The 25,075-nt window shown below is 43.3% G+C and overlaps 3 protein-coding genes across 3 annotated transcripts; 1 reads left to right on the plus strand and 2 right to left on the minus strand.

Annotated features, from left to right (window-relative positions):
- The first annotated feature begins 4,898 nt into the window (after positions 1–4,898).
- Positions 4,899–5,879, plus strand: LOC150068042 (olfactory receptor 7D4-like). The gene has a single exon (XM_090336060.1). The coding sequence runs from the start codon at positions 4,899–4,901 to the stop codon at positions 5,877–5,879; it is 981 nt and encodes a 326-aa protein (XP_090192186.1).
- A 4,302-nt stretch (positions 5,880–10,181) lies between these two features.
- Positions 10,182–11,162, minus strand: LOC150068043 (olfactory receptor 7D4-like). Its single transcript, XM_090336097.1, has one exon. The coding sequence runs from the start codon at positions 11,160–11,162 to the stop codon at positions 10,182–10,184; it is 981 nt and encodes a 326-aa protein (XP_090192223.1).
- Positions 11,163–18,105: 6,943 nt separating this feature from the next.
- On the minus strand, positions 18,106–19,053 carry LOC150068044 (olfactory receptor 7D4-like). Its single transcript, XM_090336153.1, has one exon. It carries the CDS (start codon positions 19,051–19,053, stop codon positions 18,106–18,108), a length of 948 nt encoding a protein of 315 aa, XP_090192279.1.
- Positions 19,054–25,075: the final 6,022 nt, after the last annotated feature.

Consider the following 25,075-nt stretch of genomic DNA (forward strand, 5'->3'; position numbering starts at 1 on the left):
TGAGTCCTTGGGATCACAGGTGTGGAATCAGGCTCCTGACTTCCAGAGTTTCTTAACGCAAACAGAGCCTTGCCCATTGACTGTGTCCTTGCTGAGTTTTCCCAGGACATGGATTGCTCAAAAATCTCCCAGTGGTTTGTGTTCACTCATTAGTCTTCCCTTGTGTGCCAACAGTAGGGTTCTCCCATTGCTGAGTGCTCTGGCAGATGGTAAGGAAGATGAAAGAGTCCTGTGGTTGCATAATTGACTCAGTGATAATCAGGCTCCTGCAGTGTGATGAAGGGCAATGGACAAAGAACTAAGCCTGGCTGTGTTGAGGTGGCAGGTAGGAAGCTATGGATTGGGGGAGATGGACACTGAGTAGTTGTAGATTGACAGGAGCACTGAGGCACTGTTGAACTCTGGGGTAGGCCCAGAGGTCTGGGGTGGGGGGGCTCAGCAGCACAGTAGTAAGTGGAGCTGTGGCTCAATTGGTAGGGTTCCAACCTTGAACACAAAAGCTCAGAGGCAGCTGGGCCGGTGGCTCACACCCGTAATCCTAGCTACTACTTCCTGAGTAGTAGCCTGAGAACTGAGGATTGCAGCCAGCCTGACAGTGATCCTTTTTTGTCAATGCAAACTCTCCCACCCAAACCACACAAAAACTAACCAGTAATGAATGCAAAAAGGGCTGAGGGCATGGCTGAAGGGATGGATCTCTGCTGGCAAGCACAAGGGCAGAGTTAATCCCACCACCAGTGTGTGTGTGTGTGTGTGTGTGTGTGTGTGTGTGTGTGTGTGTGTGTGTGTGTGTGATGTGGGGTAATGGGCTGTTCTTTTTTTTTTGGCCAGTCCTGGCTTGAACTCAGAGCCTGAGTACTGTCCTTGGGCTTTCTCAAGGCTTGAGCTCTACCACTTGAGCCACAGAACCACTTCTGGCTTTTTATCCCTCCATGTATGTGGTACCGAGGAATCGAACCCCAGTCTTCGTGCATGCTAGGCAAGCACTCTACCTCTAGGCCAAACTCCTGGCCCCATGGGCTGTTCCTATGCATTCAGGAGCTTTAGTTCACCCTTTTGAGGCACTGCCACACTGCTTTCCATAGTGGTTGAACGAGTTTGCACTCCCACCAACAGTGTAGTAGTGATCCCTGGCCACATCCCCTCCAGCATCTGTTATTCGTTTTCCTGATCCTGGCCATTCTAACTGGAGTGAGGTGGAATCTTAGAGTTGTTTTGATTTGCATTTCTTTTATGACCAGAGATATTGAGCATTTCTTCATGAGTTTATAGGCCATTTTTGTTTCTTGTTCAGAGAAGACTCTCTTTAAGTCTTTGGCCCATTTTTTAATGGGATGGTTGTTACTTTGGAGGTTAGTTTTGGAGTGATTCAATTTTTTGAGTTGATATATTTTAGATATGAGGCCTTTGTCTGTTGTTTGGTTGGTAAAGATCTTCTCCCACTCTGTGGGCTTCCTAATTAATTTACTAGCTATGTCCTTTGCCATACAAAAGCTCCACAGTTTAATGCAGTCCCACTTATTCAGCCTTTCTCTGATTTGTTGTGATTCTTGGTCCTTATTAAGAAAGTTTTGACCTGTGCCAAGGAGGCATAGTGTGTCTCCTATTCCTTCCTGTAAAGTTTTCAGTGTGTCAGCTTTTACCTCCAGGTCTTTGATCCATTTGGAGTTAATTCTAGTGCAGGGTGACAAAGAAGGATCCAACTTATTTTTCTGCAGATGCTTAACCAGTTCTGCCAGCACAACTTGTTGAAGAGGCTGTCTTTCTTCCATTCTATTTTCATTTTCACATTATTGATTCTACCTATCCATGAACATGGAAGGTCTTTCCTTTTTACATCTTTGATTAGGTTAATTCCTAGATATTTTATTCTCTTTGAGGCTATTGAAAGTGGGCTTGTTTCCCTGATTTCCCTTTCTGCTTGTGTGTTATTGGCATACAGAAAGGCTCCTGATTTTTGTGGGGTAATTTTGTATCCTGATACTTTGCTAAAGTGGTCTATTATAGGAGTTTAGGGAGTGGAGTTTTTTTTTTAGGTTGTTTAGGTATAAGGTCATGTAATCTGCATGGATGGTTTAATTTTTTCTTTCCCTATTTTCATCCCTTTAATGGCTTTTTCTTGCCTTAGTCACGTGACACTTTTTTTTTTTTGCCAGTCCTGGGCCTTGAACTGTCCTTCTGCTTTCTCAAGGCTAGAGCTCTACCACTTGAGCCACAGCACCACTTCCACCTTTTTTTCTATGTATAATATGGTAGCGAGGAATCGAACCCGGGTCTTCGTGCATGCTAGGCAAGCACTCTACCACTAGGCCAAACTCCCGGCCCACTTGACATTTTTTTTCCCCCAGTTTGAAAAATACAATTTAACTCTTAGCCATATAGGAAAGCCACCTCAATAGCAAACAAACCACTTGACATTTTTTAATTAAAGAGTTTATTAACATTGATTTTTGCATCATATTTCAAATGACATGTTTAACAAACAAGCCTTCAAGAAGGTAATCTCTATATATAATCACTGGCCCTTAGATTTTAGAGCATAATCAAAATTAGACTGAGGGTTTGTATGTCATAGATACATAATAATCTATGTAATAAAACATGATGTCTATAGAGTCATAAGTTTTTATGTCTACGTAGTTGTGTTTATATTGCCGGTACCATGTCCATAGCATTGGGTATGCAACTTTTGAGTCCTTGCTTTTGTCCACTTGACAATTTTAAAAGGCCACTTTCTTTTTATTATTGGTGGTCAGAAACTGTGGACACATCCCCAGGAAGACGAGAGTATCTTTCTCTGTAATTCCTGCCCTTGAGAAGCCCCACTGAGCAGGGAATCAATACATTCTTGACCAATTTGTTTAATGAGCTTCTGAGGGCATACAGCCCTCGCCCCCAGGGCACACACTGTGCTTGTTAACTTCAAGTCACCAAGGCCTTTGAGTACAAGGCTCAAGACACACATGCCTTCACCAGCTGAGAGCAGACAAGTCCCAAATACCAGGACTAACTCTTTCTCCTGCTTCTTTGGGGCACCGATCTTGTCTTCATCACTCCTTCTCTATGAGAGAACCAGAGCCAAGAGCTGGCCACGTGTGCGTGCTCATTGCCAAGCCTGCTTAGCCCAGTAAGTGTGTGGAGAAATAGGGAAGAGAGATAGTTAGCTTGAGTGAAGAAAGACATTGACTATTGTAAAGCACAGGGCAGAGGTGTGGGGGGGACCAGGGTATTCAAAGATAATTAATTGCTTGTGAGGATGACTCCTGGAAAGTAGAATGCTGGACTAGTTGTTGAAAGCTCTCTTGGGGCTTGAACTCAGGGCCTAGCCCCTGTCCTTGAACCTCTCTTTGGTCCAGGCTAGCACTCTACCATTTGAACCACAGTGCCACTTCTGGGTTTTCCTGTGTATGTGGTACTGAGGGATTGAACTCAGGGCTTCATGCATGCTAGGCAAGCACTCTACCACTAGGCCACATTCCCAGCTCCTTAATCTTTATTTTTTTAAAGTTCTCTTTGTATAGTGTGTTTTTACTTGGGGTGTATATTTTGGGTGAGCACCCTTCCTTTCTTCTTTTGTCCCTCCCTCCCTCCCTCCCTCCCTCCCTCCCTTCCTGTCCATTTCTTTGGATGGCCTTTTCTTTCTTTCCCTCCCTCCTTTCCCTCTCACTCTCCTTTCCCTCTCTTCTTCCTTCTCTCCTCTTTCCTTCCCTCATTTCCTCCCTTCCTTCCCCTCCTCCTTCTTTCCTTTTGAATCTCTTCCTTCCTTCCTTCCTTCCTTCCTTCCTTCCTTCCTTCCTTCCTTCCTTCCTTCCTCCCTTCCTTCCTTCCTTTTTCCTCCCTCACTTTCTCCTTTCCTTTTTTCTTCCTCTCCCTCTTTCCCTACTTCCTTCTTTCCTTCATTCCCTGGTTTCTTTCATTCCATTCTTCCTTTTCCTTCGGGAAGTGAACCTCCAGTCTATCCATCCTGCCATAGTTGATTCATACATTTTTCCTGCTCTCAAATGTTCTTGTCGCTCACACATGCTCATCTCTCTTCTGAGACCTAGTTTCCCCTAGACCAGGAACACTCACATTCATGTGTAGCAGAGCACACATGGACTATTTTTTCATATATATTTTATTTTAATTAATAGAAGGGTTACATTATATTCACCAGATAGAAGTTGTATTACTTTACAAACACTGATAAACTTTCTCATGTCTTGGTCCCCATTTCCCTCCCCCCACCCCTGCCCCTCATCTTGTTTTCCCCCTTCCCTATCTGATTTCAAATAACCAAATAAGCATATATATAATATATCAGATAATAAGGTAAAACACTGAAGCAATATGAACACATGGACTATTTTATACTTAAAGTGTAGAGCTGGGAATGTGGCTTAGTGGTAGAATGCTTGCCCAGCATGCAGGAAGCCCTGGGTTCAGTTCCTCCATACCACCCACACAGAAAAAGCTGGAAGTGCCACTGTGGCTCAAGCAGTAGTGTGCTAGCTCTGAGGAAAAGAAGCTCAAGGACAGTGTCCAGGTCCTGGGCTCAAGCTCCAGGATGTCCCCTACCCCTCAAAGAAACAGAATATCCTTAAGATCTAAAAGCTTGCTTAACTTCTGTACAGCTAGTGTTTCTAAACTAGGCAGGAAGGAATGCAGGACTCCTTCGGAGACGAGTGGACACAGGTGATTTAACATCAAGATCCCTTCCCTATAATTAATGACAGAACACAGGTTTCCTAAGTTTTATCATTTTAAGGCTTGCGTGTCTGATCCTTCACCTCAACATACAATAATGGTAATAATAATAATAATAATAATAATAATAATAATAATAATAATAAAGCAGGCATGGTGTCTATTTGGTGTTCTTTCTCTTCTTGTAATGGTCCAGCTGATAGGCCAACAACATGAAACCAGGAAATCAGACCAAGGTGGTAGAATTCTTACTCCTGGGATTTTCCCAAGATGCACAGGATCAGCCCGTCCTCTTTGGGCTCTTCCTGTCCATGTACCTGATCACCGTGCTTGGAAATCTGCTCATCATCCTGGCCGTCACCTCTGACCCCCACCTCTACACCCCCATGTACTTCTTCCTCTCCAACCTGTCCTTGGCTGACATTGGCTTCACCTCCACCACCGTCCCCAAAATGCTGATGAACCTCCAGACAGGGACTAAATCCATCACGTTTGCGGGCTGCATTACCCAGATGTATTTTTTCATGGTGTTTGGAGGCCTAGACACCTTTCTCCTGACTGTGATGGCTTATGACAGGTTTGTGGCCATCTGTCATCCTCTCTACTACCCAACCATCATGAACCCCCAGCTGTGTGGTCTGTTGGTTCTTGTGTCCTGGGCTATCAGTTTCTCCTACTCCCTGATCCAGAGTCTGTTGATACTGCACCTGTCTTTCTGCACCAATGCGGTCATTCCACATTTCTACTGCGAGCTTGCTCAGACCCTAACCTTGGCCTGCTCCGACACCCTGATCAATCACATCCTGCTCTATGTGGTGACCAGTCTTCTGGGCTTTGTTCCTTTGTCAGGAATCCTTTTCTCCTACGTCCAAATTGTGTCCTCCATCACGAGGATCCCTTCAGCAGATGGCAAATACAAAGCCTTTTCTACCTGTGGTTCCCATCTCTCTGTGGTTTCTTTATTCTACGGGACAGGCCTTGGTGTGTATCTCAGCACTGGTACTTCATCCTTTTCCCGGGAGGGCATGGTGGCCTCAGTGATGTACACAGTGGTCACCCCCATGCTGAACCCTTTCATCTACAGCCTGAGGAACAGGGACATCAAGACAGCCTTACGGACGCTTCTCAGTAGAATGCTTCATTGGGCCTGGAGTTCTCAAGCTGTGGGCAGAGGACTGGCAGTGAGTGAGTAAACTCTGCCTCTAAGTCTTGTACTTTTTCCCTCCCACTCTGTTTTTCTGTCCTCAATCAAAGTTACCCCGTGAAGACTTTGTGTCAAGGTCAGTTCAACTTCCCATTTTTGTCCTTGGACATGTGATGTCACAGTTATGTTGTAGAAACTGTAAGAATAGTTCCCAAGACGACTACTGTCCACTGTGCTGCCTCTGCCAACGTTCAGAACCCCAAGTCACCATGGTGTGATAAGAACATATCACACAACTCCGCCTCAGCCTTTGGGACTGTACAAGTGATAGATACGGTACATTCTCCTGATCATCACACATCTGAAACTGTAAGCAGAGGATTCAGTTCTCTCAAATACCTGGAAACAAGAGAAGATGGGGAAAATGGAAGATCATGGAGCCATTCAAAAGGAAAATCTGTCAGAGGCAGCAATGTGGTTGGAACTGGAAAACATTACGTTGTGTTGGCAAGTCAGGCACAGAAAGATGGAATAGTAGATGCCAGAGACTGAGATGGGTGAAGGGAGAGAGATTTTGAGGGAATTTTTAGGGACCAGGAAGGGTGCTGGGGAGAGATGGGGATGTGGGAGAAGGTGCCATGGCTAAGAGAAGGAAAGATAGACGTGAACAATATAGATGAAGTGTATATGTACAGAAGTATCTCACTGACTCCCATTGATTTGTACAATTAATAGCTGTCAAAATAAATAAAAAATGGAGCCACCTCAAGTTAGTCTTTAAAAAAAAACGGAAGATTCACACCGGTGGCTCACGCCTATAATCCCAGCTACTCAGTAGGCTGAAATCTGAGGATCGTGATTCAAAGCCAGCCTGGGCACTGAAGTCTGTGAGACTCTTATCTCCAATTAACCACCAGAAAAACCAGAAGTGGTGCTGTGGCTCAAGAGGTAGGGTGGTAAGCCTTGAGCTGAAGAGCTCAAGGATAGCACCCAGGCTCAGAGGTCAAGCCCCATGACTGACAAAAAAAATTGGGAGATTTATTTATTTCTTGAGTGTCAATACTTCACCCATTACAGAATTGACTTTTTTCCTTAAACTTTCAGTAAATTCTCTCCAAAATAAACGATCCATTTTTATCAGGAAAGAACTGAATTTCTCAAAAAGTAAAATAAAACAAAAAGAAGTAAGGTTTTGGAAGATTGTTAGTTCAATTTTGAACACAATTAAACGTTGTTAGCACAGGAATCACAAACCACTCTGACATGATAGCTTTATTAAGTAATTAAAAATGTGTATAAGAGCAAGCAACCATTTGAGAGCACACAGTTATGAGCTATGATTTTGTTTATTTTACCCATGGCTCAACACAGAACTTACATTAAAGTTTTTTCTTTCTTTTATTTTTAATGCTATCATAAAAGAGGGGTTACAGTTTCATAATGCAGAGAAAGAGTACATTTCTTTTTGGACAAGGTCAGCCCTTCCCTCACTTTCCCAGTTTTTCCACCCCACCCCCACCCAGAAATTATATAGTTCATTTTTATGGTAGTGTATAATAAGTGCCACTGCTGTGTTTATTCACCCTTTGCTCCTCCATTTTTGTGCCTCTCTTAACCTCCCAAAGATAGATAAGCAAACAAAAAGAAAAGAAAACAAAAACAGTAATGAAGAAGAAAACCTCTTATTTCCATTATCTGGACTTGATTTCAATAAATATTAGTCCACATGATGAGATGCAAAGAGGCATTGCACCTTTGTGTTCCTTTCCTAAGAGTTTTCTTCTTTGGTCTCACTGTCTTTATGTTTATTATTCCAGTCCTGGGGCTTGAACTTAGGGCTTGGGTGCTGCCCTTGACTGTCCTTGAGCTTTTTTCTTCCCTCAATGCTAGTCCTCTACCTCTACTGCCAGTGGAGCTATAGCTCTACTTCCACCTTTACAGAGAGTTAATTGAGGATAAGAGTCTTATGGACTCTCCTGCTTCAGCTGGTGTTGAACCTTGAGCCTCAAGTCCCATCAGCCTAGGATTAGAGGAATGGGCCACCAATTCCCTAAAAGGGTTTTCTTTTTGTCCTTTTGAAAGTCAGTAGGTTTCTTTGACCTATTATTTGCTTATAATATACCCTGATTAGATTTACCCTGTTGCTCTCTCCATGTATGCATGCAAAGTATCTTGGCAGTCTGCATCCCTTTCTCCCTCCCTGTCCATCTTCCCTCTGCTCCCACTGTGCCTTCTTCCACAGGACTTGTACATCCTGTCATTCATTTTATTTGCCAGTCCTGGGGCTTGAACTCAGGGCCTGGGCACTGTCCTTGGGCTTTCTCAAGGCTAGCACTCTACCACTTGAACCACAGCACCACTTGCAGTTTTCTAGTGGTTCATGGAGAGAAGAGTCTCACTAAATTTTGTGCTTGGACTGGCTTTGAACCTTGATCCTCAGATTTCAGCCTCCTGAGTAGCTACAATGACAGGGGTAAGCCACTGACGCCTGGCTTCTATTAAAGCCATGGAAGCAAAAGTGGATTTCTTTTTTTTTTGCCAGTCCTGGGCTTGAGCTCAGGGCCTGAGCACTGTCCTTGGACTCTTTCTCAAGGCTAGAGCACTACCACTTGAGCCTCAGCACCACTTCTGGCTTTTTTCTATGTATGTGGTTCCGAGGAATCGAACCCGGGTCTCCATGCATGCTAGGCAAGCACTTTAACCACTAGGCCAAACTCCCGGGCAAAGGTAGATTTCTTAAGCTGGGTTTGGTGACTCATGCCTGTAATCCTATGTATATGTATATATGTATACACATATATAATTTATCTCTTATCTCTAATTAACCAGAAAAAGATGGAAGTTCTAGAACACTATTTTTTGGTGAAAGCCCAGGAACAGTGCTTAGGCCCTGAGTTCCAGCTCCAGAACTGGCAAAAAAGAAAAAAGAAAAGAAAATATAGTATATTTATGTATGAAATTATATATGTAAATTTATGTTTATATGTAAATTACTATATTACATAAATAAATAGAATTCCATCAGAAAGGAAGCACCATGCTATAGTGTCTCTAGATGTTCATATACAAGTGAAAAAAAATTTCCAAGCTATACTGTTACTATATTCTTGAAAATCCAAACATGTGTTCGTGCAAAAGGTAGGCTGGGAATGTGGCTTCGTGGTAGAATGCTTGCCTAGCATGCATGAAGCCCTGAGTTTGATTCCTCACTACCATATAAACAGAAAAAGTTGAAAGTGGTATCTTGCTATCCTTGAAAAAAAGAAGCTCAGGGAGAGTGTTCAGGGCCTGAGTTCAAGCCCAAGACTGGGGGAAAAAGGAAAGAAAAAGAAAGAAAAAGAAAAGAAAAGGTAGGAGAGCCAGGGTTTGCCCTCTGGGTGCAGTGTCAGGTGTCTGGTTATTGTGCATTCTAAATTGTCTCCTCCATTGAGAAATTGGCTTAGTAAGAATAACTAGTTCAGGGGTCAGGAGTTTTGCCTAGTGTTAGAGTGCTTGCCTAGCATGCATGAAGACCCACATTCGATTCCTCAGTACCACACATATAGAAAGGCCAAGAGTCTTACTATGGCTCAAGTAGTAGAGCACTAACCTTGAGGAAAAAGCCCAAGGACAGTGCCCAAGCCCTGAGGTCCAGCCCCAGGAATAATTAGTTCAAGGAAAGATTTCCAGATGAAAAAATCTTACAGATGTAAAACAAGCACCCGTCTTGATTGGTTAGGATTTTCCTTTTGACACTTGTGTAGATCCAAGATATTAACTGTTTTAAGTGATGGGACTGTATTATTCAACAAGATGATTTTCTCGGAAACCGTCTCAGTATTGTTGGTAAAAAAAAATATTCTGGATGTCAAATTAGAACTCTCAGGAAAATCTGAACAAAGCTGACCTTTAAATCAGTCTACAGGGAAGAAAAGTTTCAAAGGAATGATGGAGGAAGTAACTGAGAGTAACAAACACACACATATCCAAGTGGAGTCAGACGTACTTTGGGAACTAAAACAATCAATGAAAGAAGACATTTACAGCGGTGAAAGAGCCTAGACAGTCAGACGCCAGTGGCTCACATCTGCAGTCCTAGCTCCCCAAGAAGCTGAGATCTGAGGATCTCAGTTCAAAGTTATCATGGACAAACAATTCTGAGGGCTTCTTATGTCCAGCTGTCCAGCAAGATCCACAAGTGCAGATATTTCTCAAGTGGCAGAGTTCCAGCCTTCAGTGAATTAGCTATATGAGAGAGAAAAGTGCCCTGAGTTCAAGCTTCAGTTTCCACACAGACACACGCACAGACAGACACAGACACAGACACACAAACATATTCAGGGCCAGGATAGGAGAACTCACTGCATGTTCCTTATGGTTTGTAGTGCCCACTTAATTTGGGGTCAGGAATCCATTTGGGACAAGGCACAGCTCTGCGTAGGAGTCTTCCCAGGGCCCCCATCACATCCTGGTTCCTCAGGCTGTAGATGAAGGGGTTCAGCATAGGGGTGATCACTGAATACATCACCGAAGCCACTGCCCGGTATCTGGGAGAAAGAGATACAGCCGAACTGAGGTACACCCCAAAGCCTGTGCCATAGAACAAGGCAACCACGCAGAGGTGAGAGCCACAGGTGGAGAAGGCTTTGTGCTTACTAGCAGTGTTGGACAGCTTCATTAAAGAGGAGAGAATCTGACGGTAAGAGAACAGGATCCCAGAGGCAGAAAATGCACAAACCAGGGCAGTTACTACATAGAGACAGATGGTGTTCACCAGGGCATCGGAGCTGGCCACCTCGAGAAGCTGAACCAGTTCACAGAAGAAATGGGGGATCTCGGTACCCACGGGGAAGGTCAGGCGAACCAGGAGCAGGATATGGAGCATGGCAACACAGAACATGACCAGCCAAGACGCCAGGACCAGCAGGCCACAGAGGTGAGGGTTCATGATCACCGGGTAGTTCAGTGGGTGGCAGATGGCCACAAAACGGTCATAAGCCATCACGGTCAATAGGAAATTGTCCATTCCACCAAACATCATGAAGAAATACATCTGAGTGAGGCACTCTGGGTAGGAGATGTCTTTCCTCTGGGTCTGGATGTTCACCAGCATCTTGGGGATAGTGGTGGAGGTGAAGCAGATGTCTACAAAGGAGAGGATGGAGAGGAAGAAGTACATGGGGGTGTGGAGGTGGGGGTCAGAGGTGACGGCCAGGATGATGAGCAGATTTCCGAGCACAGTGATCAGGTACATGGACAGGAAGAGCCCAAAGAGCAGGGGCTGGAGTTGAGGGTCGTCTGAGAGGCCCAGGAGGAGGAATGGTGATTCCCCTGTGAGGTTTTTTGCTGTCATAGTCCTGGCTGTTCTCCTTGGGACAAGTAAGCAAAAGTTCAGTGAATGTTCACATGGTTGTATTTGAAGTTATTTGTAAGTAGTTGTAGTCAGGGCTTTCAATTCAACACAGGACTTGTGAGTACAGTGTCATCCCGTCATGCTCATGTCTCCCAGCCCCTTCCATCCCTCAGTTTACCCAGTTCTAGCTTCACGTTTGTACATTGAGTTTTAGGATTGCATTTGCCCACCCTTCCTCTGTCCGTTCATTTTCCCATGTCTTCTCCTCACCTCCACAGTCAGAAAGCGCTTTCAACTCCCAGCTATAATTGTGTTACTTCTTGTGGAGCTGGGTGAATGTGGACCACGTGAGAAGAGACATGAGAGGCCATCACCGTGGAGTCGCCCTACCGTTGTTTGCAGGCCATGGAGCGAGCATTTATCTCTGAAATGGGAGCATTTGTGGGGAAGATCTCAGTACATGGAGTTCCCGGAGTCCAGGCAGCGTTCCTGGACTGAACTGTTCTCAACACGACACATCTGTTACCTGTGTGGATGGAAGACAGCATGGCTGGTCAACATGGCTGTGGATGCCTCCTGACAGAGAATTCCTTCTAAAATATGAGCAAGTAAAGAAGAGTGCCAGAGGAGAAAGCAACATCATATCGCAAACACCCAATACATTAAGGAAATGCCCTTTGGCTTATGCCTGTCATGCTAGCTGCTCAGGAGGCTGAGATCTGAGGTTCATGGTTCAATGCCAGCCTAGGCATGAAAGTCTGTGTGACTCTCATCTCCAGTTTGAAGCACCAAAAAGGTGGAAGTGTTGGAGCTGTGGCTTCAGTGGTAGCCTTGACTAACAAGTCTCAGGGATACTGAGTTTAAATCCCAGGACTGACACACACACACACACACACACACACACACACACACACACACACACACACAGAGATATACAATATACATCACACAACTTCATGCCCTGGAGCAGGAACAAATTATGTGGAAATCAGCAAAATTATTGGATCATACAATAATAAACTGGATGAATTTTGTTCATATGCTCAATGCTCTATCCATGTATCTATCTATGTATCTATGCATCTATCTATCTATCTTGAATGTAAATTTTTATGGGGACAAGCCTGATGGACAGGGAAGGAATGGTGGTATTGAATAATACAGAATATGTGAAGATGAAGATAAAATCCACCAATCCCTGTTGAAATCAGGGGCTGGGACTATGGACCAGAGAAAGACCTACAGAGGGGTTTATTGTGATCAAAATACAATATATGCCTGTATGGAAATAGCACAGCAAAACCCATTTTCCCAGTTGCTATACGTAGAAATCCATTCTGTGCACACTGAAGCCAGTGTGCATGTGCAAAACTAAGTGAGGGAAGTTGGGTGCCAGTGGCTCACAGCCAGCATTCTAGCTACTAGGAGGCTGCAATTGAAGTATCAGGGGGTGAAGCCAGCTCAGGCAGGGAAATCCATGAGATTCTCATTCTTGATTAATCACCAAAAGCCACACATGAGCTATAGTTCACTTGGTATGGCTCAGAAGCTCAGGGACAGTACCCAGACCCACAGTTCAAGCCCCACGACTGCCACATGTACATGCAGGCACACAGACAGACACACAGACAGACACATACACACACACTCATAGCCCCCCACGAAGGAGAATACTTCCTTATTCATAATTCCGTTGTTGGCTAGATTTTGTTATGGACACAAATGGGAAACCAACCATTCATTTTCAGTCAAATATGCCAGCAAAATATTGGAGAGGATAAGAAAAAAAAAGTCCAAAGTTGGCATTGGTGCTTCATCTCTGTAATCATTGTTATTCAGGAGTCTGAGATCTGACAATTGCTGTTCAAAGCCAGTCTGGGCAGGAAAGTCCTTGAGACCCTTATTTCCAAATAATGACAGAAAAAGCTGGAAGTGGAGCTGCTGTTCAAGTAGTAGAGTGTTGGCCATGAGTAAAAGGAGCTGAAGAACAGTGCCAGGGATAGAGTTCAGCCCAGACCTAGGCAAACACACACACACACACACACACACACACACACACACACACACACAGACATGGACACGCACACACACACACACACACACACACACACACACACACACACACACACACACGTCCCTGGCCTGGAACCCAAAAGACAATACCTGGTGCACAGTGGAGCTTTAGCGGGTGATTAATAAATATATAATGAGATGTAGCAAAGCTGACAGATAACGCTGATTATTGGGAAAGAGTGAAGAAAAGTGAGAAACCTTCCAGAAAGGAACTTCTTGAAGAAGGAGCTCTAGGTTGCAGAAAATGAGAGAAACAAAGGAAATCAGAGTTCACAAAGCCTGAACTCCAAGTGCCTTATAGTTCTGGGACCTCACCTGCAGATGTGAGCTCCCTTCTGGCCCTTCCCATCCTCACTATTCCAGAGGATTGCATGCTACTCACCCCATCTTCTTTTTGTCTTGTTGTTCATAAATTTACATTTCCCCTGTCTTTACATGGCTCTCTGTTTTGGTTATCACTGAAGATTTCTTATCTCCCCAACTCTTCCTTAGAAGTTTGTTGGCTGGGGTTTTGACCGAGACTGAATTCAGAGAAGGGAGTCAGAAGCTTGTGCAGTTTCTTGCAACTCAATCGATGAATGTACTAAGATGTCCTCATGAAATGAATTGCCTTTCATGAAATAATTGTCTTTATGAAATGAAATGTCTTTCCTGTCTCCAAACCATTTTGTTCCCATGAGTTTAAGTGAAGGTGACTTCATGGATAAACAGATTTAGGTTAATTTCTTGCATTATTGTAGGCAGTTACAGTGTGAGAGGAATTAATTTATTCCAAGGGGAACACAGTTTCTTTTGTTTTTTTTTCCTTTTGTTTTGGTAAAAAAGATAACAATGAATTCTCAAAGGAACTATTAATGGCTATAGGAACTAAAATCGTCGATTTGGCATCTGTCTTGAAGAATCTTTGGTCTTTCAGGGAAAAACAATTTCTTGATTTTCATTCATTATTTAATAGTGACTTATACTTTGAAGTTATAGATAAAAATCCCATGTTTTGTTTGGTCAGCAGCACACTGAGACACCCAGCACCCTATAAAAATATATTTATTACCTCATATATGTTACTCTTAGTATCCACTCAGAATATCACAAGAATAGCTCAGTGCCCTGTTCAGTGGATTAAATAAATGCATGATCATTTAATTATTATTATTTAATGAATGTATCCTCTCTGGTTAACTGGACATTTGTATTTTCTGATCTTCATTTCTCTCATATCAGCCCCAACTTCCTTACCTTCTGTTACTGCTCCCCTCGGCCCAATTGCTGTATTTCTATGAAGTCAAGCTTAGAAAACACTGCCAGATATGGTGTCTCACTCCTGTCATCCGAGCTACTCAGGAAGCTGAGATCTGAGGATCTCGGTTCAAAACCAGCTCAGGGACTAAACACCGTGTGACTCCAATTAACCACCAGAAACCCAGAAGTGGGTCTGTGGCTGAAGGAGTAGGGCAATAGTCTTGAGCTCAAGAGCTCAGGGACAGCACCCAGGCTCAGAGTTCAAATGCAAAGACCCACAAAAAAAATAATGAGAAAAAGGGAAAAGAAAACAGTCTCAGTTAGATGCTGATGACTCAGGCCTGTAATCCTAATTACTTAGGAGGCTGAGATGTGAGGATTTAGAGTTAGAAGCCAGTGGGGCAGAAAAGTCTGTAGAGTCTTCTCTTCAATGAACCACTAAAAAGGCAGAATGGAGCTGTGGCTCAAGCAGAAGAGCAGAATCCTTGAGCAAAACCAGTCTTGGCTTTTGTTTTAATATCCTGGAGGTCCTTTCAATTAGCTTCATACTATATGGCCTTGTGTATCAAGGTTTTGCTCTATTGCAGATCTCTGCTAGTAGAGCCCATGGTTTCTACTGATTATGACAAATGAGGGGAACCATTGAGCCTAATTTCCTTTGAGTCTGGCATACTTCACTTAATATGATTTTTTTCTAAGACTTTCCATTTTCTAACAAATGGGGTGATGTCGTTTGTTGTCCTTAATGTACTATGTTATCTCTCATCTCTTTTGCTGTCCCTTGGGTATCTCATATTGTTACAGTATCTCACTTTGCTATCTGATATATTGGATTTGTTTGTATTTGGTTATTTGAAATTGTATAGGGAAGGGGAGAAAACCAAGAGGGGAGGGGGGGTGGAGAGGTGGGTAATGGGGACCAAGGCATGTGAAAGGGTATCAATATATGTGAATTAATGCACCTTCTATCTGGCAAATATCATGTAACCCTTTTATTAATTAAAATAAAAATAAAAAAAAACAACCAGTCTTGGATAATGCCCAGGCTCTGAGTTCAAGCTGCAAGAGCAACACACACACACACACACACACACACACACACATGAAAAGAAATGAAATCCCCTAAATAAACACAGGAACATATGATCCCCTCCAGACCCTATTGAAAGATGGAGTGTGTGTGCGTGCGTGCGTGCGTGCGTGCGTGCGTGTGTGTGTGTGTGTGTGTGTTGGTTCTGGACCAGGATTTCAGGGCCTGGGCATTCTCCCTAACCTTTTGTACTGAAGGTTGGTGCTCTACCACTTGTGCCACCATTCCACTTCTGTCTTATTCTTATTTAAGTGGAAATAAGGTCCTGGAGGTTTTCCTGCCCAGGATGTCAGTGAGCGTCCACTCTCGGATCTCAGCCTGTGGAGTAGCTGGGGGTTCAGGCTTGAGCCACTGGCACTAAAACTGATTTTTGGAGTTACTTTAGTGGAGGTCACATCCTGTATACACAGCCACATTCTGGGATTTGATTTTCCAATTTGTTCACACCTTTTTCTCTTTCTTGATGGATTGCTCTGGCTGGGACACAGTGGTGAGTGGCAGGGTGAATGCAGGCCCAGCTTACTTCCACAGTTTTATGGGTAGAGATTAGAGTGTCACAGACTTTCCTGCCCAACCTGATTCTGAATAGCCATCCTCACATCTCAGCCTGTAACACCTGAAGCTCAAATGAGAGAGGAAATCCTAGAGGACATAATTGAAGAAGTAGCATAGACTAGTCCTTTCTGGAAAGTTCTGTAATATTTTATTAAATAGGATGATAAATTGAGAAAAGAGATTGCAGCAAATCAAAACTTTATTCAGAACACTGGAACCGCTTATTAGAATGAAAGAATTGTGTGGGATGTTGACTTACAACATCACCCAGGCACAGAAGATGAAGAAAGACCTCTCAACACCAAATATTAAAGGTCCATAATTAAGTTGACTTTACAATGACGAAAAAGATTGATGAGATAATGTTTATTTATTTATTTACTCATTTATTTTTTTGTTTGGTCATGGGGATTGATATCTGGGCCCAGTTGCTATTCTTGAGCTCTTCAGCTCAAGCCTACTGCCCTACCTCTTGAGTCACAGCACCACTTCTGGTTTTGTTGGGGTTAACTGGAGATAAGACTGTCACAGACTTTAGTGTCTGGGCTGGGTTTGAACTGTCATCCTCAAATCTCAGCCTTCTGAATAGCTACGATTACAGGTGTAAGCCACTGCTCCCTGCCAAGCAATCTTTAAGAGAGGTAAAAATGGCCATAAAGAAATCCATGAAGAAATAGTCAACCTCTTAACTACATAGAATACACAAATCAATAAAACATTGTGATCCTGTATTATGTCAATGCTGAAGGAAATCTATAATACCAATTCTGGTGAGGTTGAGAAGAAACAGGCATGCTCAGACACTGTTGTCTGAGGATGTCACTTAGTATAGCTCTCATGGAAACAAGTTCATACTTGAGTGAAAAGAGAAATTAGTAAAAAAAAAAAAAAGGAAAAGAAATGCCCTCAAACTTAAACAAAATCTCACATGTAAGGCTATAACTGCTCTTCTGAAAGGGTTGGGATTTTATTTGGATTCTTGTATGTGTTTATTCTGTTTCTGCTAAGTAAAAAATGAAGTTATTTGTCTTGCTAAGTGGTGGAGACTGACATCTCTCAACCCAGGCTGAGATCTGAGGACTGGGGTTTAAAGCCAGCACAGGCTATAGTCTGAGAGTCTCATCTCTGATTAGCTCCCTCTTCTGGGGATTGTGTAGATGTGTCTCAAATAACAGAGAAAAAACTGACCAAAAATGTGCAAGGACAGTACCAGGCAATGAATTCAAGTCCCAGGGCTGTAGGAGAAGATGAAGAGGAAGTGGAAGAAGCAGAAGTAGAAGCAGAATAAGAAGGAGAAGCAGAAGTAGAAGCACAAGCACGAACAGAAGCAGAAGAAGAGGAGGAGGAGGAGTTGGAGGAAGAAGAAGAACTCATTTTGTGTTTTAGGAGAAGAATTAACTTAAGGGGACACTGTGTAAATTTGGATTGTGAACAGTGCTTTCTATGTTCAATTAGAAACGCCCAGGGAAATTTGTACAACACCAATCCAAATGGGAATATTAAGAAAATTCACACTGAAAAGAATAGTTGTTCTTTTCAGGTTAGCGAGAAAATTTCTTTGAAATATAGATGTACATACATCTACAGGGAAAGCCAAAGGGGCTTTGCAAGGAACATTGAATTAGTACACGTTTTCTTTTTTTGCCAGTCATGGGCTTGATCTCAGGGTCCTGAGCACTGTCCTTGGACTTTCTCAAGGCTAGAGTTCTACCACTTGAGCCTCAGCACCATTTCTGGCTTTTTTCTTTGCATGTGGTACCAAGGAATCGAACCCGGATCTTCGTGCATGCTAGGCAAGCACTCTACCACTAGGCCAATCTCCTGGCCCCTAGTATGTCTTTTCTAAATAAAAAATCTATCTATCTATCTATCTATCTATCTATCTATCTATCTATCCTCAGTCCTATAATAAAGTAAAAGTATCATTGATGGTGATAATCAGCCAATTTGTTTTCCTACTTCCAATGGACTACATTACCATGTACTTCACAATCCATCAAGACAGGAGACCACTCTGCCTGGCAGTCTCCCCAGGGCCCCCATCACGTCCTGGTTCCTCAGGCTGTAGATGAAGGGGTTCAGCATGGGAGTGACCACTGTGTACATCACCGAGGCCACCTTGCTTCTGTGGGCAGAGGAGGACACCGCAGAGCTGAGGTACACCCCAAGTCCTGTCCCGTAGAACAAGGAGACCACACAGAGGTGAGAGCCACAGGTGGAGAAGGCTTTGTGCTTGCTAGCCGTGTTGGGCAGCTTCATTAAAGAGGAGATGATCTGATGGTAAGAGAAGAAGATTCCTAAGGCAGGAAACACACAGAACAGCACAAAAGCCAGGTACATCCAGATGTCACTGAGGAAGGTATCAGAGCTGGCCACCTGGAGAACCTGAGCTAGTTCACAGAAGAAATGGGGGATGGTGGTTCCCGGGGAGAAAGTTAATTTCCTTATCAGTACAACATGGATTAGTGAGATGCAGAAAATGAGAAGCCAAGACACAAGCACCAGGAGGCCACAGAAGTGAGGGTTCATGATAAGTGGGTAGTTCAGTGGGTGACAGATGGCCACGAAGCAGTCATAAGCCATCACAGTCAATAGGAAATTTTCCATTCCTCCAAAAATCATGAAGAAATACACCTGAGTGAGGCACTCTGGGTAGGAGATGTCTTTCCTCTGGGTCTGGATGATCACCAGCATCTTGGGAATGGTGGTGGAGGTGAAGCAGATGTCCACAAAAGACAGGTTGGAGACGAAGAAGTACATGGGTGTGTGGAGGTGGGGGTCAGAGGTGACTGCCAGGATAATGAGCAGATTTCCGAGCATGGTGATCAGGTACATGGACAGGAAGATCCCAAAGAGCAGGGGCTGGAGTTGAGGGTCGTCTGAGAGGCCCAGGAGGAGGAATGGTGATTCCCCTGTGTGGTTTTGTGCTGTCATAGCCCTGGTTGTTTTCCTTGTGGCAAGTAAGGAAAAGTTCAATCAATGCCCATTGCCAGCTCAGGTGGTCATGCCGTTCCCCTGCCAGATTCTTTTTTTGTTTCCTAATGGCTCCCCTGGGGTTGACCTGCACAGCCAAGATTGGCTCCACTCACTTTCATATTGTAATATGTGGGTAAATATCTCCTGTGTTTTCTGTTCACTGACTGTGAGTTTTATTTTTTAAATTTTTTCCAGTGGGCTCGGGCTTGGGCCTGAGCACTGTCTTTGGACTTTCTCAAGGCTAGAGGTCTTCCACTTGAGCCTCAGCACCACTTCCAGGTTTTTTTCTATGTATGTGGTACCAAGGAATCGAACTTGGATATTTGTGCATGCTAGACAAGCACTCTACCTCTAGGCCAAACTCCCGGACCCTGACTGTGAGTTTTTGTGTTTTGCTAGTCCTGAGGCTTGAACTCAAGGCCTGGGCACTGCATTTGGGCATTGTCAAAGTCAGAGCACTATTAAGTGATTCACAGAATCACTTCTGGCCTTTTCTATGTATGTGGTACTGAGGAATCAAACTCAGATCTTCGTGCATGCCAGGCAAGCACTCTAACCCTTGGCCTTGCTGCAGTCCCTATGAAATGTATTTTTCTAAATCTTATTCTTACGTAGTTGTACCACGGGGCTATAATTCAATGATCAGTTTGTGAGTACAAGACCATTTCATCAATGTCACTCCTTCCATGGTCTCCACAACTCCTCCCAGTCCAACCCCTCCCTCAGTTCACCCAGTTTCAGCTTCACATTTGTACACTGAATATTACGAATGATTTTGCCCAACATTCCTCTCTCCATTTCTCTATCCACCTTTTCTACTGCCTTCACCTCTCAGGAAGCGATTTCAACCCTCAGGTACAATTAATTCTTTTACCTATTTTCCTGGTGGAGGGAATGTTCACTCTGTAATAGGATCGAGTTGTTCTCCCGTTGTGTGCAGTCCATGGAGCAAGCATCTATCTCAGGAATGGGAGGATTTGTGGGGAAGATCTCAGTTGTAGAGTTTCCGGAGGTCATTCAGCAACATTTTCTTGAGGCCAGGCAGCATTCGTGGGCTGAGCTGTTCTCAACACGACACATCTGTTACCTGTGCGGATGGAATACAGCATGGCTGGTCAACATGGCTGTGGATGCCTCCCGACAGAGAATTCCTTCTAGGTGATTTCTTCCAAAATATGAGAGAGGGTAAACAAGAGACTACCAGCTGCACAGAAATGAGGAGAAAGGAACACAGCATCATTAAATAACATGTAATGAGCTTAGCACATTTTTTCATATTTTTTATTGTAATTAATAGAAGGGTTACATTATATTCACCAGATAGAAGGTGCATTATTTCACATACATTGATACCCTTTCTAATATCTTGGTCCCCATTTCCCTTCCCCCCACTCCCACCTCTTATCTTGTTTCCCCCCTTCCCTATCCAATTTCAAATAACCAAATTCGCATTTATCCAATATATCAGATAACAAAGTGAAATAGTGTAACAATATGAGATTACTAAGGGACAGCAAAAGAGATGAGAGATAACATAGTACATTAAGGACAACAATCACTCGTTATATGGCTTTTGTTTCTATATCCTGGAGGTCCTTTCATTTAGCATCATAGTGTATTGCCTTATGTATCTAGGTTTTGCTCTATTGCAAATCTCTGCTAGAGAGCCCAAGGTTTCTACTGAGTATAACAAATGAGGGAAACCATTGAGCCTATGTTCCTTTGAGTCTGGCTTAATTCACTTAATATGATTTTTTTCTAAGTCTTTCCATTTCCTTACATATGGGGCGATGTCGTTTTTTATGACAGCTGGGCTTAGTACATACAGACATACACAGACGGTACATACAGACATACACAGACACAGACACAGACACACACACCCACGAAGGGGAATTCTTCCTTACTAATAATTTGTTGTTGGCTAGATTTTGTTATGGATACTGCTGGGAAACATACCATACATTTTTGGTCAAATGTGCCAGCACTGGTCGTTCATCCATGTAACCATCATTGCTCAGGAGTCTGAGGTCTGACAATGGAAGTTCAAAGCCAGCCTGGGCAGGAAAGCCCTGAGAGCCTTATTTCCAAAAAATGACAGAAGAAACTGGACATGGAGCTGCAGCTCAAATAGTAGAGTGGTAGCCTAGAGCAAAAGGAGCTGAGGAAGAGTGCCAGTGTTAGAGTTGAAGGGCCAGGCGTAGAGACACACATATACACACAGACAGACAGACACAGACACACACCCAGACATAGACACACATAGACACAGAGATGCACAGACACACAGACACACAGACACACAAGTCCCTGGCCTGGAAGCCAAAAGACAATACTTGGTGCACAATGGAGCTTTAGCGGGGGATTAATAAATACATAATCGATGTAGCAAAGCTGACAGATAATGCTGATTATTGGGAAAGAGTGAAGAAAAGCAAGAGACCTTCCAGAAAGGAACTTCATCGGAAAGGCGCTCTAGGTTGCAGCAAGTGACAGAAATGAAGGAAATCATAGTTCACAAAGCCTGAACTCCAAGTGCCTTAGAGTTCTGGGACCTCACCTGCAGATGTGAGCTCCCTTCTGGCCCTTCCCATCCTCACTATTCCAGAGGATTGCCTGCTACTCACCCCATTTTCTTTTTGTCTTGTTTTCCCTCGCTGGTCATAAATTTACATTTCCCCTGTCTTTACCAGGCTATCATGGCTCTCTGTTTGGTTATCACTGAAGATTTCTTATCTCCCAAACTCCTCCTTAGAAGTTTGTGGACTGGGGTTTTCATGGAGACTGGATTCAGAGAAGGGAGTCAGAAGCTTGTGCAGTTTCTTGCAACTCAATCGATGAATGTACTAAGATGTCCTCATGAAATGAATTGCCTTTCATGAAATAATTGTCTTTATGAAATGAAATGTCTTTCCTGTCTCCAAACCATTTTGTTCCCATGAGTTAAAGTGAAGATGACATTATGGATAAATTTTTAGGTTAATTTCTTGCATCATTGTGGGCTGTTACAGGGAGAGAGGAATTAATTTATTCCATGGGGAACATATTATTTTTGTTTTTTTCTTTTGTTTTGATTAAATAAAGGAATCCTTAAAGGATCTATTTATTTCAACAGGGGCTAAATCTCTGGAGCCATATCTATTTGGCTTCTGCCTTGAAGAATCTTTGGACATGTAATAGATCACTTGATCTATATAGGAAAAAATTTTTAAATTTTTTTCATTAAAGTTTCTTATGCTTTGAAACTATAGATAAAAATCCCACGTTTTATTTGGACAGCAGCACATTGAGACACTCAGCAACCTATACAATTATATTTGTTACCTCATTTATGTTACCCTTAATATACACTCAGAATATTATGAGAATAGCTCAGTGCACTGTTCAGTGGATTAAATAAATGCATGATCATTTAATTATTATTATTTAATGAATGTATCCTCCCTGGTTAACAGGACATTTGTATTTTCTGATCTTCATTTCTCTCATATGAGCCCAACTTCCTTACCTTCGGTTATTGCTCCACTTGGCCCAATTGCTGGATTTCTATGAAGTCAGCTTAGAAAACACCACCGGGCATGGTGGCTCACTCCTGTCATCCTAGCTACTCAGGAGGCTAAGATCTGAGGATTTTGGTTCAAAACCAGCCCAGGCACTAAAGTCTGGGAGACTCTTATCTCCAATTAACCACAAGAAACCCAGATGTTGGTCTATACATCAAGGAGTAGGGTGGTCGTGGTGAGCTGAAGATCTCAGGAACAGCACCCACGCTCAGAGTTCAAGTCCAAGAATGAACCAAAAAAAAAACTAAAGAAAGAGAAAAAGGAAAAAGAAAACAATCTCAGCTAGGTGCTGCTGGCTCAGGCCTGTAATTTGAAATACTTAGGAGGCTGAGATGTGAGGATTTAGAGTTAGAAGCCAGTGGGGCAGAAAAGTCTGTAGAGTCTTCTCTTCAATGAACACTAAAAAGGCAGAATGGAGCTGTGGCTCAAGCAGAAGAGCAGAATCCTTGAGCAAAAAGAGTCATAGACAATGCCCAGGCTCTGAGTTCAAGCTCCAAGAGCAGACACAGACACAGACACAGACACAGACACACAGACACACAGACACACAGACACACACACACACACACACAGAGGAAAGAAATGAAACCCCCTAAATAAAAGCAGGAATATATGATCACCTCCTGATCCTATTGAAAGATGGATAGTGTGTGTGTGTGTGTGTGTGTGTGTGTGTGTGTGTGTGTGTGTGTGTTGGTTCTAGGCCTGGAGTTCTGGGTTGAAGGATTCTCCCTAACCTTTTGTACTCAAGGTTGGTGCTCTATCACTTCTGCCACAACTCCACTTCTGTCTTATTCTTATGTAAGTGGAAATAAGGGCCTGGAGTACTTCCTGCTCAGGAGGACTGTGAGCTTCCATCCTCAGATCTCAGCCTGTGGAGTATCTGGGGGTTCAGGCTTGAGCCACTGGCACCAGAATTGATTTTTGGAGTTGCTTTAGTAGAGGTCACATCTTGTATGCATAGTGACAATCTGGGATTTGTTTTATCAATTTGGATGCGCTTATTCTTTCTCTTGATGGATTACTCTGCTGGGACACAGTGCTGAGTGATAGGGCGAATGCAGGCTCCAGTGTAATCTAGATCTTAGAACCGTCCAGGTTTCTCCATTCAGTACATTGTTTGCTGTTTCCTTACTAGAGAGAGATCACCTGTCTGTCTCTGTCTCTCTGTCTGTCTCTGTCTGTCTCTGTCTCTCTCTGTCTCTGTTGTCTGTCTGTCTGTCTGTCTGTCTGTCTGTCTGTCTGCCTGCCTGCCTGTCTGTCTGTCTGTCTGTCTGTCTCTCTCTCTCTCTCTCTCTCTCTCTCTCTCTCTCTCTCTCTCTCTCTCTCTCTCTCTCTCTCTCTTTCTCTCTCTCTTTCTCTCTGTCTGTTGTGGGCATTGAACTCTAGGCCTGGGTGGTATCTGTTTGAGCCACAGCACCACTTTCAGTTTTCTGGTGGTTAATTGGAGGTAAGAGTCTGATGGTTTTCATGTCCAGGCTGGGTTTGATCTGTGATCCTCAGATGTCTGGCTCCCGAGTAGCCAGGATTCAAGTGTGAGCACAGGTTGCCAAGTTTACTTCCAGCAGTTTTATGGGTAGAGATAAGAGTGTCACAGACTTTCCTGCCCATTCTGGCTTGGAGGCGCCATCCTCACATCTCAGCCTGTTAGACCTGAAGCTGAAATTACAACAGGAAACCACATAGAATGTAACCGGAGATATAGCCAAGACTAGTACTTTCTGGAAAGTTCTGTAGTATTTCATTAAATATGAGGAAAAAGATGACAAAAGGGATTTCCTAAATCAAATCTTTATTCAGAGCACAGGAAAGGCTGATGAGAATGAGAGAAGTGTGTGGGTTATTCACTTATAAAGAGCCCCAGTCCCAGGAGATAGAAGGAAAGCCTCTCAGATACTCAGCACTTAATATTAAGGGTCCACAAGTAAGTTGACTTCACAATGAGGAAAAAGATGGATAAAATAATGTTGATTTATTTATTTAGTCATGTATTTTTTTGGTTTGGTAATGGGGCTTGATCTCTGGGCCTGGTTGATGTTCTTGAGCTGTTCAGCTCAAGGCTACTGCTCTACCCGCTGTGTCACAGCACGATTTCTGGATTTCTAGCTGGTTTTCCATTGTGATCCTCAAATTTCAAGCTCCTGAGTAGCTAGGATTATAGATGTGAACCACTGGTCCCAGCCAAGACAATCTTTAAGAGAGGTAAAAATGGCCATAAAGAAATCCACAGATAAATATTCAACCTTTTCACTACATAGGACATGCAAATCAATAAAACACGGTGATTCTGTATTATGTCAATCGTGAAGAAAATCTACAACAACAATTCTGGTGAGTATGAGAAGAAACAGGCATCCTCAGACTCATACTGTTGTCTGAGGATGTCACTTAGTATAACTTTCATGGAAACACATTCA

This window comes from Megascapheus bottae, chromosome 1 (genome assembly GCF_031878675.1).
Source record: "Megascapheus bottae isolate mThoBot1 chromosome 1, mThoBot2.hap1, whole genome shotgun sequence".
In the NCBI taxonomy this organism is placed as follows: domain Eukaryota; kingdom Metazoa; phylum Chordata; class Mammalia; order Rodentia; family Geomyidae; genus Megascapheus; species Megascapheus bottae.

Bases quoted from the DNA above. Each gene is read 5' to 3' on its own strand.
- LOC150068042 (XM_090336060.1), top strand. From the start codon at position 4,899: ATGAAACCAGGAAATCAGACCAAGGTGGTAGAATTCTTACTCCTGGGA.
- LOC150068043 (XM_090336097.1), bottom strand. From the start codon at position 11,162: ATGACAGCAAAAAACCTCACAGGGGAATCACCATTCCTCCTCCTGGGC.
- LOC150068044 (XM_090336153.1), bottom strand. From the start codon at position 19,053: ATGACAGCACAAAACCACACAGGGGAATCACCATTCCTCCTCCTGGGC.